The 19,131-nt window shown below is 36.5% G+C and overlaps 2 protein-coding genes across 8 annotated transcripts in view; one reads left to right on the top strand and one right to left on the bottom strand.

The window, feature by feature from the left end:
- Positions 1-17,975, bottom strand: part of wcy (WW domain-containing adapter protein with coiled-coil wacky) — a 235,902-nt gene extending 217,927 nt beyond the window's left edge. Inside the window, exons 1-2 of one of the 3 annotated variants that reach the window (XM_070088011.1) lie at positions 17,750-17,972; positions 17,552-17,585 (exon numbers count right to left, since the gene is read on the bottom strand). In XM_070088011.1, the coding sequence (XP_069944112.1) occupies positions 17,552-17,585; positions 17,750-17,780 (65 nt within the window). In that variant the 5' untranslated portion in view covers positions 17,781-17,972. Of the gene's footprint in view, positions 1-17,551; positions 17,586-17,749 lie in introns of all 3 variants that reach the window. The other 2 variants (XM_070088012.1, XM_070088013.1) reach the window with 2 other exon arrangements.
- Mt2 (methyltransferase 2) overlaps positions 17,572-19,131 on the top strand; it is a 32,926-nt gene continuing 31,366 nt past the window's right edge. The window contains exon 1 of one of the 5 annotated variants that reach the window (XM_070088014.1): positions 17,572-17,615. In XM_070088014.1, the coding sequence (XP_069944115.1) occupies positions 17,596-17,615 (20 nt within the window). In that variant the 5' untranslated portion in view covers positions 17,572-17,595. Of the gene's footprint in view, positions 17,616-18,178; positions 18,361-19,131 lie in introns of those variants that run through there. The other 4 variants (XM_053772521.2, XM_053772523.2, XM_053772522.2 and 1 more) reach the window with 4 other exon arrangements.

Raw genomic sequence — 19,131 nt, forward strand, 5'->3', positions numbered from 1 at the left:
AAAACAAATAAATGAGAGAGAGAGAATGAGTACATGAGGGAGGACAGGCACAGAGTTATGTAAACAAACCAGGCAAACGCAAGTTTTGTAAACAAACAAAGTGTACACGTCTGGTTTGTGTACAAGTTGTCTCTACATTGATACGATAGAATAAATAAAGAGGAACACTCCCATTCTCATGTAACACCATTTTTAGAAGAAATGACGCTATGAGTGAAGGCAATGGAAATAAGTCACTGACTTTTTTGGGTTATCCTAGGTACTTTACACATATGGTGCTATGTATGATTATCTATGTAACTATATTTGTGTATACCTGAATAAACTTACTTACATACCAAGGGAATAATTTTCTACAGTTACCCCCAGTAACATTTTCTCTTATGTTGGACTAGAGAAAATTTTATTTTACTGTGGGGTGTATTTATCATCTTTATATGTTATGTATCATGTTTATTATATAATTTTGAAGAAATATCATAGATGAATTATCGAAAATATGTATATTAACCCTTTCAGGGTCGACAGGCCCTCTCAGAGACTTGTTCTCAGGGTCGCCAAAATTAAAAAAAAAAAAAAATCTTATGAAAAGATAAGAGAATCTTTTCCCGATCATAATGACACCAAAACTATGAAATCTGATGGAAAACTTACGGAATTATGCTCTCGCGAAGTTAGCGGTCTCGACGATGTTTACGCATCGGCAATTTTGCCCACTTTCAGCCCTATTTTCGGCCAATTCCAGTGTACTTGTCGACAAAAATCATAACTATTTCGCTAGAACTCCATTTCTTCTATCGAATGAGTACAAGAAACCACCCATTTACTGATATCAACTATCCAATACAGGGGTCAGAATTCAGCAATTTTGCCAATTTCACACAAATTTCAAAAGATGCCAATTTCCAAATAGGGTCCAGAAAAAACAAGAAAGACATTCCTGGCACTAAAATAAGATTTCCTCTGTTCATTAATCACGTCCCCATGCCCCTCTTACGTTCTTTTGCTTTCCACTTCGAATTTTTAATCTCACAAAAAATAGATTTACTGTTATGCAGACTGCTGCATTGGTGTAGAAATGGTATAAATATTATCAGCACACTTGTGAAAGAATATTAGACTCACCAGTTGACGTGTATTGGACGCATAGCCTGATTTGTTTACTTTTGAACTTTGGTAAAAATCGAACATTTCTGCTATTTTGAGCACAATTTCAGGATAGTGTTCTTTGTAAAACCAATCAAAATCAACTCAATTTCTGTAATATGTCTTCCATTCTATAAAATGAGACCAGGGAAACTAGAATACAACAATAAATACCATACAAAAATACAGTGCAAAGTCGCTGTTTTAATCCAAAAACACGGTCAAAGTTTTTTTTTTTCCTCATTACGCACTTGTGTGCTGCTTTTTTTTTTATACTGCGCACACTGACCACATAGACCCATACCAGCTTTCACTAGATTTGAGGGCACTAGAATTTAGGCGTACTAGTACAGTGGACCCCCGCTTAACCCTTTCAGGGTCCAAGGCCCAAATCTGGAGTCACGCACCAGTGTCCAAGAATTTTCAAAAAAAAAAATTTGTTATTTTTTCTTATGAAATCGTAGAGAATCTTTTTGTGAAGGTAATAAAACAAAAAGTACGAAATTTGGTGGAAAATTGACGAAATTATGCTCTCGCGAATTTTGATGTGTCAGCGATATTTATGAATCGGCGATTTTGCTGACTTTGACTCCTATTTTAGGCCAATTACATTATTCCAATCAACCAAATTCTTAGCTATTTCACTAGTATTACTTCTGTTCTATCGATTGAGCACAAGAAATCGCCAAGTCAACTGTTTCAACTACAAAATAAAGTGATCGGAAATTGTTAATTTGGCCAATTTAACACAAAGTTCAAAATATTCCAATTTCAAAATAGGGTCCAGAATAAACAATGTAGGCATTCCTGGCACTAAACTAACATTTCCTCTGTTCATTAGTTATGTTTTGAGGCTTTACAAATAAATTCCATTTTGATTTTTTATTCACATAATGAATTTTTATTCACACCAAAAAATAGAAGATTTACTGTTATGCAATACTGTAATAATTGTATAAATATCATTACCATATTTGTGAATGTATATTAGACCCACCAGCTGACGTGTATTAGATGTGTGAGGTTGTTTGTTTACTCTTGAATATCGGCAAAAATTTAACATTTCCGCTACTTTGAGCTCAGTTTCAAGCCATTTCCAGTGCTAAAACCAATCAAAATCATCTCTATTTCTGTAATATGTCTTCCATTCTATCAAATGAGACCAAGAAATCGCAAATACAACTATAAAAAACATACGAAAAAACACTGCAAAGTTGCTGTTTTAATCGAAAAATCATGATTTCAGTTTTTTTCTCTCATTATACACAGTGTGCTGCAGGATCTGTTTGATGTGGTGCACACATACCACATAGATGTATTCTCTCATATCTAGGCCCAAATGTACCACTCACAGTTTATCAGAGTGAGCTGAGCTCATGGCGTAGATCTACGGTTTGGACACTCACCGTAAAGCCGTAGATCTACGGGACGGACCCTGAAAGGGTTAACGATCACCTCCTAATGCGTCCAATTATGTAAGTGTATTTATGTAAGTGCGTTTGTACGTGTATGTTTGGGGGTCTGAAATGGACTAACCTACTTCACAATATTCCTTATGGAAACAAATTCAGTCAGTACTGGCACCTGAACATACTTCTGGAATGAAAAAATATCGTTAACCGGGGGTCCACTGCACGTCAAAAACCCTGGTGCGTAAGCTGTACTAGTATGTCTGAAACCCTGAAAGGGTTAAACATCCCAGAGCGAAAAAAGGCATGTACAGTTCACTCACTACTTGCCTTAACCCTTTCAGGGTCCAAGGCCCAAATCTGGAGTCACGCACCAGTGTCCAAGAATTTAAAAAAAAAAAAAATATTTATTTTTTCTTATGAAATCGTAGAGAATATTTTTGTGAAGGTAATAAAACAAAAAGTACGAAATTTGGTGGAAAATTGACGAAATTATGCTCTCGCAAATTTTTATGTGTCAGCGATATTTACGAATCGGCGATTTTGCCGACTTTGACTCCCATTTTAGGCCAATTACATTATTCCAATCAACCAAATTCTTAGCTATTTCACTAGTATTACTTCTATTCTATCGATTGAGCACAAGAAATCGCCAAGTCAACTACAAAATAAAGTGATCGGAAATTGTTAATTTGGCCAATTTAACACAAAGTTCAAAATATTCCAATTTCAAAATAGGGTCCAGAATGAACAATGTAGGCATTCCTGGCACTAAACTAACATTTCCTCTGTTCATTAGTTATGTTTTGAGGCTTTACAAATAAATTCCATTTTGATTTTTTATTCACATAATGAATTTTTATTCACACCAAAAAATAGAAGATTTACTGTTATGCAATACTGTAATAATTGTATAAATATCATCACCATATTTGTGAATGTATATTAGACCCACCAGCTGACATGTATTAGACGTGTGAGGTCGTTTGTTTACTCTTGAATATCGGCAAAAATTTAACATTTCCGCTACTTTGAGCTCAGTTTCAAGCCATTTCCAATGCCAAAACCAATCAAAATCATCTCTATTTCTGTAATATGTCTTCCATTCTATCAAATGAGACCAAGAAATCGCAAATACAACTATAAAAAACATACGAAAAAACACTGCAAAGTTGCTGTTTTAATCGAAAAATCATGATTTCATTTTTTTTCTCTCATTATACACAGTGTGCTGCAGGATGTTTTATGTGGTGCACACATACCACATAGATGTATTCTCTCATATCTAGGCCCAAATGTACCACTCACAGTTTATCAGAGTGAGCTGAGCTCATGGCGTAGATCTACGGTTTGGACCCTGAACGTAAAGCCGTAGATCTACGGGACGGACCCTGAAAGGGTTAAAATATTTGTAGTCTTAATCTAGGGTGAGATGAGTAGTATTGTAAGAAATCAGTGTGGTATGTATGGTAGCCAGCCAGGCTACCATACCAGGCCATTCCACCCACACATACTATTCTATGATATTTAAGCATCCCAGAGCGATAAAATGCACATACAGTTCACTCATTACTTACCTTAAAATATCTGTAGTCTTAATGTAGGGTCAGGGGTGAGTAAATGAGATAAAACGAATAAATGAGAGAGAGAGAGAGAGAAAGAGAGAGAGAGAGAGAGAGAGAGAATGAGTACATGAGGGAGGACAGACACAGAGTTATGTAAACAAACCAGGCGAACGCAAGTTTTGTAAACAAAGTGTACACGTCTGGTTTGTGTACAAGTTATATTGTGTACAAGTTGTCTCTACATTGATACGGTAGAATAAATAAAGAGGAACACTCCCATTCTCATGTAACACCATTTTTAGAAGAAATGACGCTCTGAGTGAAAGCAATGGAAATAATTCACTCTGACTTTTTTGGGTTATCCAAAAAAGTCGGTCTGGGAGAGGGCCTGGGGACCCTGAAAGGGTTAAATTTAATAGAATATTATGTGTAGGTGGAATGGCCTGGTATGGTAGCCCCACTGACTACCATACATACCACACTTGATTTCTTACAATAAATACTACTTGTCTCACCCTAGATTAAGACTACAAATATTTTAAGTAATGAGTGCACTATGTGTGTATTTTACTTTTTCATTTTTTTTCTTTTGATGCCTAGTTCTATTGCAAACTTTATGTATGTTAGTGTAAACTTGTTATCTAGTATTTGTATGCATTTATAAGGGGGAAAAAAGGGTGTTCCGCTTTACGGCAGTAGCCTGGAACCTAACCTGCCGCATAAGTGGGGCCCAACTGTATATACTGTACATACATGCAGACATGTATGAACTTTGTTACACACTAAAAAACTGCAGGAACAAAAACATACATAGTAGTTACCCAAACAGGGTACTAAATGTAGCAACCACAAAACAGCTCCTTGAAAAAAAACTTTAAAATACAGTGGTCCCTCACTTTTCAGTTCTCGGCAATCGTAAATTTCGCCAATCATAGGGGTATTTTCGTATAAACATGGACTCACTTTTCATAGGTTGACTCACGAATAGTAGTTCGTCTGGGACGCGTACGCATGGTGTGAGCCATGGAGGTCTCCCTACCCAGGCAGTCTGGCATTGTTTACCAGTGAGTGAAGGTCCCCTCAAGTGTTCCTGCTAAATATTTCATAATATTCCACTCATTTTAGTGCTTGCAATTACTAAATAAGCTACCATGGCTCCAAAGAAAGCTCCTAGTGCCAAGTCTGTGGTAAAGAAGGTGAGAAATATGTACAGTGACAAAGTCTTGGGCCATTTTCGGGAAGTGTTAAAGAGACGCCAGAAACAGAGCTCTCTCCACAGTTACTTTGCGAGACAGGACTAGAGTGGCTCTCAAGGTGGTCCTAGTGGCATTAAGAAACAGAGAAGAGAAGCAACCCCAGAGAAGCAATTGGTACCTGAGGTGTTGCTGGAAGGGGATTCCCCTTCCAAACTGTAAACAATCCAATCTCTCTCCTCCTCCAGTCTCCCATACACTAAGAAGAATCTCCAATAAAGGTAAGTGTTATGCTGTTAATGTTTCATTCATCATTTCCCATTGTACTGTTTATGTACTATATGTATATTTCATGTAAAAAATTTTTTTGTTTTAATACTTCTGGGTGTCAGGAACAGATTAATTGTATTTACATTATTTCTTATGGGGAAAATTGATTCGCAAATCATAAATTTCGTTTATAGTAACGGCTCCAGGAACGGATTAATTACGAAAAACGAGGGACCACTGTATTACAGCAAATATAAAATAAAAAGGAAAACTGTTTTTTGGTAACATTTGATAGAATGGAAGATGACATACTACCAAAAAAAGATGATTTTGGTAGGGTTCTGTATCAGAAATACCTTGAAATTGGGCTAAAATAGTGGAAATATTTTTTTTTTTTTTTTTTTTACAGATTTCTAGGACAGGTAAGGCTCCCCCTCGGTCTGTTTTATGGGTTTTCAATAGGTCTATTTCAATAATTGGGATATCATAAACCATGACCAATTATTCATGGTTATATCTTATTATCAGAGAAATAGAGTACATGTATATCTTCTATTGTTTGTGTGATTATGAATTCTAAATGGAAGGTAAGTGTAATGTAGGAAAGACCTGGGGTCATGATTAACCCTTTCAGGGTCCGTCCCGTAGATCTACGGCTTTACGTTCAGGGTCCAAACCGTAGATCTACGCCATGAGCTCAGCTCACTCTGATAAACTGCGAGTGGTACATTTGGGCCTAGATATGAGAGAATACATCTATGTGGTATGTGTGCATCACATAAAACAGATCCTGCAGCACACTGTGTATAATGAGAGAAAAAAAATGAAATCATGATTTTTCGATTAAAACAGCAACTTTGCAGTGTTTTTTCGTATGTTTTTTATAGTTGTATTTGCGATTTCTTGGTCTCATTTGATAGAATGGAAGACATATTACAGAAATAGAGATGATTTTGATTGGTTTTAGCACTGGAAATGGCTTGAAACTGAGCTCAAAGTAGCAGAAATGTTAAATTTTTGCCGATATTCAAGAGTAAACAAACGACCTCACACGTCTAATACACGTCAGCTGGTGGGTCTAATATACATTCACAAATATGGTGATGATATTTATACAATTATTACAGTATTGCATAACAGTAAATCTTCTATTTTTTGGTGTGAATAAAAATTCATTATGTGAATAAAAAATCAAAATGGAATTTATTTGTAAAGCCTCAAAACATAACTAATGAACAGAGGAAATGTTAGTTTAGTGCCAGGAATGCCTACATTGTTCATTCTGGACCCTATTTTGAAATTGGAATATTTTGAACTTTGTGTTGAATTGGCCAAATTAACAATTTCCGATCACTTTATTTTGTAGTTGACTTGGCGATTTCTTGTGCTCAATCGATAGAATAGAAGTAATACTAGTGAAATAGCTAAGAATTTGGTTGATTGGAATAATGTAATTGGCCTAAAATGGGAGTCAAAGTCGGCAAAATCGCCAATTCGCAAATATCGCTGACACATAAAAATTCGCGAGAGCATAACTTCGTCAATTTTCCACCAAATTTCGTACTTTTTGTTTTATTACCTTCACAAAAAGATTCTCTACGATTTCATAAGAAAAAATAACAAATTTTTTTTTTTTAAATTCTTGGACACTGGTGCGTGACTCCAGATTTGGGCCTTGGACCCTGAAAGGGTTAACAAAAGGAATGTTTTAGTGTAACTTTTTTTTTTTTTTTTCAAAATTAGCCAAATCACAGACTTCAGTGCACTTTATAGGGTTGTTGTAATAAGCTGAATGGGAGTTTTCTTAGTGCTCAATCAACAGAACGGAAAGCATAATAGTGAAAAAGCTAAGAATTTGGTCGAATGAAGTAATGGAATTAGCTTAAAATACAGTGGAACCCCGGTTTTCATCTTTAATCTCTTCCAGAAGGTTGGTTGAAAACCGATTTGTATGAAAACTAAAATAATATTTCCCCATGAGAAATAATGTGAATCCAATTAATCCGTTCCCGACACCCAAAAATATTAACAAAAAATACATTCTATAGAGAATATAGTTTTACATACAGAAAACAATGAGAAATACATACAAATGACTAATGAAATGGATAAATAAATATTTAACATCACTTTTACCTTTACTGAAGACTCTTGTTGTCAAACCAAACTTTGCTGGCCTTAAATTCACTAATAACAGCACTCATTCCAGGTATTTTCTTTACGAGATCCGCATGCAATTGCCTTGTCTTTTCGCAAATTATCGCCTCCACAACACTTTCTCCCACTAACTGTTCTTGGATGATCCACATCAACAACACCTTCTCAACATCTTCGATTGTTTGCAATCTCTGTTTTGTTAGCAAATTTACCCCTTTCACAACATCAGCTTCCTTGATTTCTTTTTTCTTCGCCAGGATGGAACTGATCATTGATTTGGACTTCCCATACATCCTGGCAAGCTCGGCCCCACATACGTCACTTTCGTATTTTTCTACGAGTTCTTTCTTGAATTCTATCGTGTTTCTCACCTTTACCGAAGGGCTGGCACTCGAAACTTTCTTTGGTCCCATGGTGGCTTATTTAGCAGTAGCAAGCACAAAAAACAATGGTTTATTACGAAATGTTTCGGATGAACGCATGGAGTAATGCTCACTGAACAAGCAACAAAGGCAGACTGAGTCATGAACATATGAGCAGCTGCGTCCCACAGGAAGGTGGACACGTCTGGTACAGACGATTTCAGAGGGGATGTACGAAAACGGGGAAAATCCCCCCCAAAAAGTGGTCGAAAACTGAAATGTACAACAACCTGACTGGACGAAAACCGGGGTTCCACTGTAGGTCTCAAAGTGGGTGAATTCGACTATGCATAAATTTCAGAAGAATTTTTTTTCCAAAGTAGATATAAGAGTAATATTAATTTTGGGTGTCTGGACAGTGGAGGGTTACAAAATCTGTGGTGCAGATATAAAAAATCATTAACTGTAATGTGTGAAATTATCTACAGTCAAAATTTAGTCTATCACAACCTTCATTCTCAGAGAATGTCAAGGACTGGGGAAGAGTACAGCTGTTACACCGCAAAAATGACAAGGCCAAACGCAGAATTTCTGAAGCAGCAATGATCCACCTCACGAAAACCAACGAGGAAAACTGAGGAATGAACATGTTGGCTCAACCTATTGCCCAGGTTCTCCACGATTCATATGATAATAAACTTGTCGCCTTACCCCCCCCACCCACTGCTAGCATCAATACCTGCCCTCACCAGAATAGATCTCAAGCATTGTGACCTTGTGTGGTCTACTCTCACAATGATCTACATATGACATGTCTTTCTCTGAGCCTGACCTCATGGTGCTCACCTGACTTATAAAGTGATGTATATGCTCATTCTTATATACTTGATAAAACCCAGCCTTGAGTTAAATGGTTTACTAGAAGGATCCTCTGCCAAAGTGTCTTGATTCCTATCCATCAGCTTTTGCCATGGTCTACCAACTGTAATTTAAGCTTGTTACCTCACCAGTGAAGTTTAACCCCTTGAGGGTCCACACTACCAACCTGAAAAAGTGTCCACAGGGCCCAAGAATTTGGACCCTATGGACACTTTGTTATTTTGTCTTATGAAATGGTAGAGAATCTTCTGAAAGTAATAAAACAAAAAGTACGAAATTTGATGGAAAACTGACGAAATTGTGCTTTCATAAATTTTACTGTGTCAGCGATATTTTCGTATTGGCAATTTTACCCACTACGAGTCCTATTTTAGGTCAATTACATTGTTCCAGCAGACCAAATTCTTAGCTATTTCGCTAGTATGTCTTCCAGTTTATTGACTGAGCACAAGAAATAGCCCAGTCAACGATTTCAACTACCCAATAAAGTGAGCAGAAATTGCTAATTTGGCCAGTTTCACACAAATTCCAAAATATGGTAGTTTCAAAACAGGATCCAGAATAAACAATGCAGGCACTCCTGACACTGAAATAACATTTCCTCTGTTCATTATTTACATTCCCAGGCCTCTCATAATACACTATTTCCATTTTGAATTTTTATTCACACAAAAAAAATAGATTTACTGTTATGCATCTTTGTAATAATTGGATAAATAATGTCAGCACAATTGCAAATGCATATTAGACTGACTAGCTGGACATGTATTGGACAAGTGACCTGATTTGTTTACTTTGGAATATCAGCAGAAATTGAACATTTCCGCTATTTTGAGCTTAATTTTAAGCTGCTTCCAGACCTGAAACCAATGTAATCTATTTCAGTAATATATCTTATACAGTAGACTCCCGGGTTTCATAATTAACCCGTTGACTGTTTTGGCCATATATATACGTCTTACGAGCCAGTGTTTGACATATATATACACTCAAAAATTCTAGCATCTTCAAATCAAGTGGGAGAAAGCTGGTAGGCCCACATATGAGAGAATGGGTCTGTGTGGTCAGTGTGCACAGTATAAAAAAATCCTGCAGCAAGCAGTGCATAATGAGGAAAAAAACTCGGTGTTTTTGGATTAAAATGCCGACTTTGAGGAGTATTTTTGTATCGCTTTTATGGTTGTATTCTCGTTTTCGTAGTCACATTTAGTAGAATGGAAAACATTATAGAAATGGAGGTGATTTTGACTGGTTTTACTATGAAAAGAAACTTGAAATGGAGCTCAAAGTAGGGGAAATGTTTGACTTGCCAATGTTCATGAGTAAACAAATGACGTCATTGTCCAATAAACGTCCAACTAGCCATTCTAATATGCAGTCATGATTGGCTTGATATTATTTATACAATTATTACATTATTGCAGAAGTCTGCATAACAGTAAATTTTCTATTTTATGTTTGAATAAAAATTCAATATAGAAAGCAAGAGTAATATCAGAGGGGCCTGGAGATGTGATTGATGAACAAAGAAAATTATATTTTAGAGCCAGGAATGTCTGCATTGTTCATTCTGGAACCTATATTGAAATTAGCATATTTTTTAATTTGCGTGAAATTGGCCAAATTGCCAATTTCTGACCACTTTATTGGGTAGCTGAAATTGGTAAATGGGCAGTTTCTTGTACCCAATTGATAGAACAAACGGAATTCTAAAGAAATAGCTAAGAGTTTGGTCGACTGGAGCAATGGAATTAGATGAAAATAGGGCTCAGAGTGGGTGAAATCGCCAATTCGTAAGTATTGCAGAGGTTGCTAACTTTGCAAGAGCGTAATTCCATAAGTTCTCCATTAACCCTTTGAGGGTCGACAGGCCCTCTCCGAGACTTGTTCTCAGGGTCGGCCAAATTAAAAAAAAAAAAAAAAATCTTAGGAAAAGATAGAGAATCTTTTCTCGATCATAATGACACCAAAATTATGAAATTTGACGGAAAACTTATGGAATTATGCTCTCGTGAAGTTAGCGGTCTCGGCGATGTTTACGCATCGGCAATTTTGCCCACTTTGAGCCCCATTTTCAGCCAATTCCACTGTAATAGTCGACAAAAAACATGAATATTTCGCTAGAACTCCATTTTTTCTATCGAATGAGTGCAAGAAACCACCCATTTACCAATTTCAACTATCCAGTACAGTGATCAGAATTTAGCAATTTTGCCAATTTCACACAAAATTCAAAAGATGCCAATTTCCGAATAGGGTCCAGAATAAACAAAAGAGACATTCCTGGCACTAAAATGACATTTCCTCTGTTCATTAGTCACGTCTCAAGGCCCCTGTTACATTCTTTTGCTTTCCACTTTTAATTTTTATTCTCACAAAAAATAGAAGATTTACTGTTATGCAGACTACTGCATTAGTGTAAAAAATTGTATAAATATTGGCACACTTGCAAAAGAATATTAAACTCACCAATTGACGTGTATTGGACGCTTGGCATGATTTGTTTACTTTTGAACTTTGGTAAAAACTGAATATTTCTGCTACTTTGAGCTCAATTTCAGGGTACTTTTCATTGTAAAACCAGTCAAAATCATCTCAATTTCTGTAATATGTCTTCCATTCTATAAAATGAGACCAAGAAAACTAGAATACAACAATAAATACCATACGAAAATACAGTGCAAAGTCGCTGTTTTATTCCAAAAAAACGGTCAGTTTTTTTTTCTCATTATGCACTGTGTGCTGCAGGATTTTTTTTATACTGTGCACACTGATCACATAGACCCATTCTTTCATATGTAGGCCTACCAGCTTTCTCCCACTAGATTTGAGGGCGCTAGAATTTAGGCGTACTAGTACGTCAAAAACCCTGGGTCGTAAGCCGTACTAGTACAGCCGAAACCCTCAAAGGGTTAAATTTCATAATTTTGGTGTTATTACCATCAGGAAAAGATTCTCTATCATTTCATAAGAAAAAATAATTTTTTTTTTTTTTAAATATTTTGCAGCACCAGGAGACACCTTAGGATTTGGGGTTGCAACAGTCAAAGGGTTAATATGTTCCAGAAGGTTGGCTGAAATCCGAAATGGCCGAAAACTGATGTGACATTTCCCATAAAAAATAAAATCCAATTAATCCATTTCAGACACCCAAAAATATTAACAAAAAATACATTTTATAGAGAATAGCTATAGTTTACATACAGAAAACAATGAGAAATAAATATAAATGACTAATTTTAATGATAAATGAACATTACATACCTTCATTGAAGACTCTTGTTGGCGAGTGGTATTTATTTGTAGTCCCAGGCGGACTGCATCCCAGTGTATACCTACCAGCTACATACACTATGGCCTACACCCACATTATTACCATCGACATACCATGTTCACCGAGTTTAATCGTTTCTAACAACTACCTTTAGATGCTATCATAAACAAAGGGAAAAGTAATGAATAATTCGTGCCAAGAACTGTAAACAAAAGTTTATTTATTAGGGGCAGTTAGTGGGCCAACACAGATTCACACAGTTTTCTCTAATGCTGGACCAGAGAAAACGTAATGTTTACCCTCCGCTACATATAAACATTGCATGTTTATATGCTATGTAACATGTTTCTTACATAATTTAAGAAAATTATGAAAGAAAGATGGATTAATGAAAATGTCCAAATTAACCTAAAATAAGACATTCAATGTGCCCAGAGTGAGTCACAAATGCATGGGAGGCCCAGGCACAGGCATCTGGTACCAACAATTTCCAAGGGGATGTACGAAACCCCGGGGGAGGGGAGGAGATTTCGTCAAAAAAAGTGCTCAAAATCCGAGTTGTACGATTTCCGCACTGTTCGAAAACTGGGAGCCCACTGTATTCTATTAAAGGATACCAAGAAATCAAGAATAAAACGATGTGAAAATACATACACCACAAATTCACTATTTTAAACCAAAAATCTGGTCACAGTTTTTTCCCCATCACACACTGCATTGGGCAGAACATTTTTTTTATATGGTGCACATTCATCACACAGACCCATTTTCTCATATTAAGGCCAAAATTTACCCCCTTACAACTTATCTGAGTGAGATGACCTCATGACAGTTCTACAGCACTGACTCTCAAAGAGTCAAGTAGAAATTTCAAACATTAGTATTCTATACAGGTTCTCCTTGATTTATAATGATCGACTGACGATATTTCGACTTTATGATGGTGCAAAGGCAATTACTTTAGAGATGAAACTAAGATAATTACCCAGCATGAAGGTGGCAAGTCCATAACTCGTGTACATTTTTTTTTTTACTTTTCAATACTGGTATTTAGTAACAGTAATTATTTGTTTATTTACTTATTCAGTGACTAGTTATTTACTTATCTATTTAGCACATCATTCATTTTTGACTAACGATATTTTCAACTTATGATGGGTTCATCAGAAAGTAATCCCATCATAAGTCAAGGGGCACCTGTAATAATAACTCAGAAAAATTACTGGGAAAAACCACATGACCATCCTTCTCTAAGCCATATCATGACTTAAGGTACTATATGAATGCAGGAAAGGAGGAAACTGAACTCAAAGTGGGTGAGTATGTGCAAAATTCTATTACATAGAAATAGTTTGACAGTGTTGCTACACTAAGGAGGTGCTCAATGAAGATGAAATTTGGTTGTTTCTCGTTAAATTTTAGGGATTATCATCACTTCATCCCCCCCCAAATCTAACTGCATTTCCCCCAAAACACCATGACATACGAGGTGTTGCCCTGCACAAAAAAAATAAGCACCACCACAGCCAAAATCCAGGTTAGTGAACAAATCTATTCCTTAATGTTTTGCCTGTTTTTGTTTGTAGTAATATGTAGATACTGTTTTCAGCATCTGTAAGTTAGGTTCAGAAACCAATAACAAAATATGGGGACTTTTCCCATTGTTTGAATTTGGCATTTCTTTTCTGCTGCGCAACAATTCATATGACAAACTAGATTTTGCACGCGTTGCATGTACAACAGTATTTGGCAAGTGTTGCATACACAGCTATATGACAAGTGTTACCTACAGTGCTATTTGGAGTATTACCAATATTTACAGCTATTTGGCAAAGTGTTGCCCATACAGCTATTTAGCAACTGCTATCTATATTTGGTGAATGCTAAGCATACTATTTGGTGTGTTATCCATAAGGTTACTTGGCATGTTAACCATAAGGCTATTTGGCATGTTATCCACAAAGATATTTGGTATAGTATCCACAAGGCTATCTGGCAAGTGTTACATGTATGATTATTTCTCAAGTGTCAAATGAATGGTTATATCGCGAGTGTTATATCTATGACTATTTGGAGTAAGACTGGCTGCTGAAATCTTTTTACAATGGAGACTGTCCTACAAAGAAATAGGATTAAAAGAAAACTTATTTTAAACATTAAACAGCTAGCTGATAATGACAGGAAAAACTGTACTGTAATTCTTATTATTTACTAATACTTCATACAAATAACTTTTGCCATTAGTGGTCCAGTTTGGACGAAAGTGTCAACAGTTTGTCTCCTACGTGGTTTTGTGATTAGGTGGTGAAAGGATAGAGAACTAGTATTCCTAAACAAGAAAATGTGACTCTACTCAAAATCTGGGCACAGCTAGACATGCACCTTAATTTGGGAATTGTAATTGGTGTTAGAAGAAAAAAAAAAGTCACCAATATGCAAGGGAGAGAGAGATAACACTAAAAAGATCAACACACTAGTCAAAGCAAATGCCAGTAGTATCACCAAATTGCCCAAGTGGTCAGAAGTCAACATTTCCTTACTGGTGAATTCTCCCACTTATACCAGGTATATACTGTATAGTAATACTACTGGCAATCACTAACCTAACACAACCTAACAAATCTAAATTATGTTACATAACTTTTTTTAACACATTGGGCATTTCCCACCAAGGTAGGGTGGCCCAAAAATGGAAAACTTTCATCATTCACTCCATCACTGTCTTGCCAGAGGTGTGCTTACACTAGAGTTATAAAACTGCAACATTAACACTCCTCCCTCAGAGTGCAGGCATTGTATTTCCCATCTCCATGTCTCAAGCCCGGTCTGCTGGTTTCCCTGAATCCCTTCATAAGTGTTACCTTGCTCACACTCCAACAGCATGTCAAGTCCTAAAAACCATTTGTCTCCATTTGCTCCTATCTAACATGCTCATGCATGCTTGCTGAAAATCCAAGCCCCTTGCACACAAACCCTCCCTCCAACTGGTTATTACACTCTAAAAAAACAACTAAACCTGATGACTGGCTGCCTGGTGGTGATATGAAAAATCAAGGACTTCACTGGACACTGTCTAACCTTCAAATTCTGGCTATCAAAAACCCAACAGCAAGGTTTAGGCAACACCCCCATAAGGATCTGCCTTAAAGCTAACAGACTGCCTGGTTTCACATAAAGAACTAGAACCTGGATCACAAATGGTGATTAACACTGACAGGTATTTAAGAATGAGACTAGATATTAGCACAAATATTAAGATGTTACATCCACCAGGGGTTTTATTAATCCAATAGAGAATAGAAATCACAGTACTGAATAAATAATGAGTCTGGTCAGGTCAGGTCCTGCATGGGCTGGAGGACATCCTTAGGTGATGGCTGTGTTCTGATTAGGATGGATGTGTCAGGCATGTACAGCATCTCCAAGATCTCCATTGGCAAGGCTAGTGGCACTGGCAGTGCACCTTATGGCCCCTCAGAGGAAATTCCTTGTTGCTGATGAGAAGCTCTTGATCTAAAGAATTGAACCTGTACTCCAATTACTTGAATTCAGCCTGAATAATTTCTATTTCCCCAGGGGCTGTATGACTCCTACAGGTTTAGCACTGCCCCATCAATATAATACAATAAGAAATGTGCCTTATAAGCTGGCAGGAGTTTTGCCTAAATGCATCTAAACTCCAGGGTGGAATCAACCCTTAAGCACTATAGTGTTCTAAACAAAAATGAAGATCAACAACATAAATAATAAGAAACTTACCAGTTATAACATTACTTCCCTATGCAGAAAGGTTCTCCCACAAGCTATTACTGTCTTTTGCCAAGTTAGAGAAGACAGTCAAACAGTGAAAATAAGCACGTTTGTCAAAACCTGCATCATACATCTTAACATCCGCAATCGTCTCAGACTTCCAAAATGTCAGGCATGTCATCAAAGAATTGGACTTAGGTCACAAATGCTGATTAGAATCAGCTTGTCCCTACCATGAAACCTACTGCTAAAAAAAAAAATTATCTTGTAAACACTTGAAAGCACATTAGATTCTAAGCAGAACACAGCCATCACGTACCTCTGCCCTCCAGCCTCTGTTGCACATGACATGACCCACAATATGAATTATTTTCTATTCTCTATACTGGACTGATAAAGCCCCTGGTAGGCAAAACATTTTAATAAATGTTCTAATTACCTCATACCTGTCATTGTTAATCACTATTTACAACTTCAAAAAGTACAGTATGGTGCATGTAAGTCTTCCCAAGGATACAACTGATATAGAAAAAGCATTAATACAATAGGAAGGATGAAGTTGATTCCATAGTATTCAAGAATCTATACTATGATAATACTGCATGTGGAAAGCACCAAACATTCTTTTGAAATGCAAAGGTGTTATAATGTGTGTATAAGAGAGGCATAAAGGGGATAGAGAACAAGGTCCTGTAAGTATTTAACCAAGAGGGAAGTCCCAATAATGAATTAGTTGCATAAATTCAAATTAGAAAAAATACAGGAAAGCATTTTATAAAGTGGTTTTATAAGTTTGCCAAAATCAAAAATAGTTTTGGTAGCTTCATAAATAAACACTAATAAGAATGAATGAGTGATAGGACCTACTTAGTGTGGTCAGTGTGGTCAGAAGACCTTATGTAGTACAAATACATTTTTACAAGTTTTTCCTCTAAATAACAAACAAGTGGAGCAAGTCGTTTAGCTTCTGTTGTGTTGACCGTTGTTGTTACAATGAACTTCACATTCAGTCATGAATCACTGTAAGGCACCTTAAGATTTATCTTTTTTGTACCAAACATATTTAAAAACATGACCCTCAAGTCTTTTCAAAATCTTCACCAGTCCTTTCATGGTCAATATAAATGGTTATATAAATGGTTTATGACCTTAAAGGGTTTCAGTACATAACAAAAACAAACACCAGCCTTTTTCAGCCTGGGACACAAATCATATAATATAAAGAAATTCAATGAAACTATGCTCTTATTGCTCGGTAAGAGACCAAAAATAAAGTAAAAAAAAAAAAAAAAAAAAAAAAAAAGAGAAGAGAAGAGGAAGGCATGTGAAAAATCATTCTACAGTCTTGAATTTTCTCTCAGTAAAGTGTGTGATCAATGAGAAAGTATTGTTGGGAAGTGCTAGAGGGTAAGAGGAAGACTGAGATGATAAAAATTATCTGCCTTAAGTGGTAGAGATGGAAAACAGGAGCATGGCGGGTGGAGGAGGAGGCCAGAGCAGCGCCTGCCTACCTGGCCACCACTCACCACTCTACACCGTCCCTCACCTCGTAGCTGTGGGCCTGGTGCTTCTCGATGAACCTGTAAAGATATGACACGCATTACATTGGGGTCAGTTGCACCAGTTACTCTTACTTTCAGAATTCCAAACAAAAGGAGTGGCTGCATTCGACAAACAAATGGCGGGCATCCTAACCCTAGACCAACATACATAGATCACCATATAACGACAAACTCTCACTTACCCATCGCTAATACGTGATAGTTTCCTTGCATGCATTACCATTAATGCAATACTAGGAGGAAAACGTCTCAGGGAGGAGTAGGTTCAAGAAATCCAGCAGAAAACCAGCCAGCAAATCGGTCCCTTCAAAATTGTAACATTACGACGCCATATTACATACGGGGATCCCTCTTGCTAACTGACTGTGATACAGGAACAACTGTGGAGACGCTCACCCCACTACTGCTACCCATCATACTCCATTTCTTACAATTTTAACCTTTCCTCTTGTTAGAATCCAATTATTATTTGCGCAAATTATTTATCATAGTGTTAAATACGAGGATTTTATGCAGTAGTGGAATAAGTTGTTGAATTTGGGGTGTATCCGTAGCTAATGCTACATGATATAAAGGAAAAAGTTTGTGACGTTCTTAAAGAAATGAGCATCAGAATGAGCAGTTATAAGAATGATCCAGTTCGTTATCTAAGCAATTTCTAGTTACAATGAATATTTGAATGTGCTAAAGTCTGTTTATTGTATAAATACACCAACTGCTTATTGTTGTTCTCGTTGTCATGCAAGGCCTACAGCTGTATTTTGGTAAATGTCAGAACGCACTTCAGTTTCGTGTGAGTTAGATACATTAACTCATTTGTCATGTTATATTGAAATGTTTGTCCTTGTTAGCAACATTAACTCATTTGTCATGTTATATTGAAATGTTTGTCCTTGTTAGCATTTTTAATTATATCTGAACCTGTAGGAGACTATATCTTCAAACAATTATTTGATAAAAATATTGTTATTCAGCAGATTAATTAATCTTGGGTTAGACGAGTGCTGTATAATTAGGTGGCTAAATTCCATATTTGTTTGAAATAAAAAAAATGTTAATTATAGTGTTTTAGAAAATACTGGCATCCACTAGGGAAAAACCACCTTGTATATCGGCAGTAACTACCGATAAAATGAGCATAGATATTTTCAAGAACCCCAATGCAAATAAGTCACTTTGGCATTTTTGGGTTATCCTCGGTAATTTACACAATGAATGATAATTATACTTAGGTGTATCTGTACCAAAATAAACTTACAGTGACCCCAATGGAACTAAATCACTTCAGACTTGTTTGGTGTTAACATAGACAGGTTCTTTGTACCTGTTAAACTATGCAGAATAATTGGAATCACCGAAATTTGCGTGCCTGTACTTAAATAAGCTTCCTTATAGAAGGCATTTGTATTTGATAATTTAAATCAGAGTTAGCAACCCAGGATAGCCCAAGAAAGTCATTCACTGTGATCTATTTCCTCTGGGGTCCTTTGATTCACTTTCTCAGGATGTGGCCCACAACAGTTGGCTAATACCCAGGTATACACCCGTAAGTGAATGGCAGTAG

This window comes from Cherax quadricarinatus, chromosome 23, assembly GCF_038502225.1.
Source record: "Cherax quadricarinatus isolate ZL_2023a chromosome 23, ASM3850222v1, whole genome shotgun sequence".
Classification (NCBI taxonomy): domain Eukaryota; kingdom Metazoa; phylum Arthropoda; class Malacostraca; order Decapoda; family Parastacidae; genus Cherax; species Cherax quadricarinatus.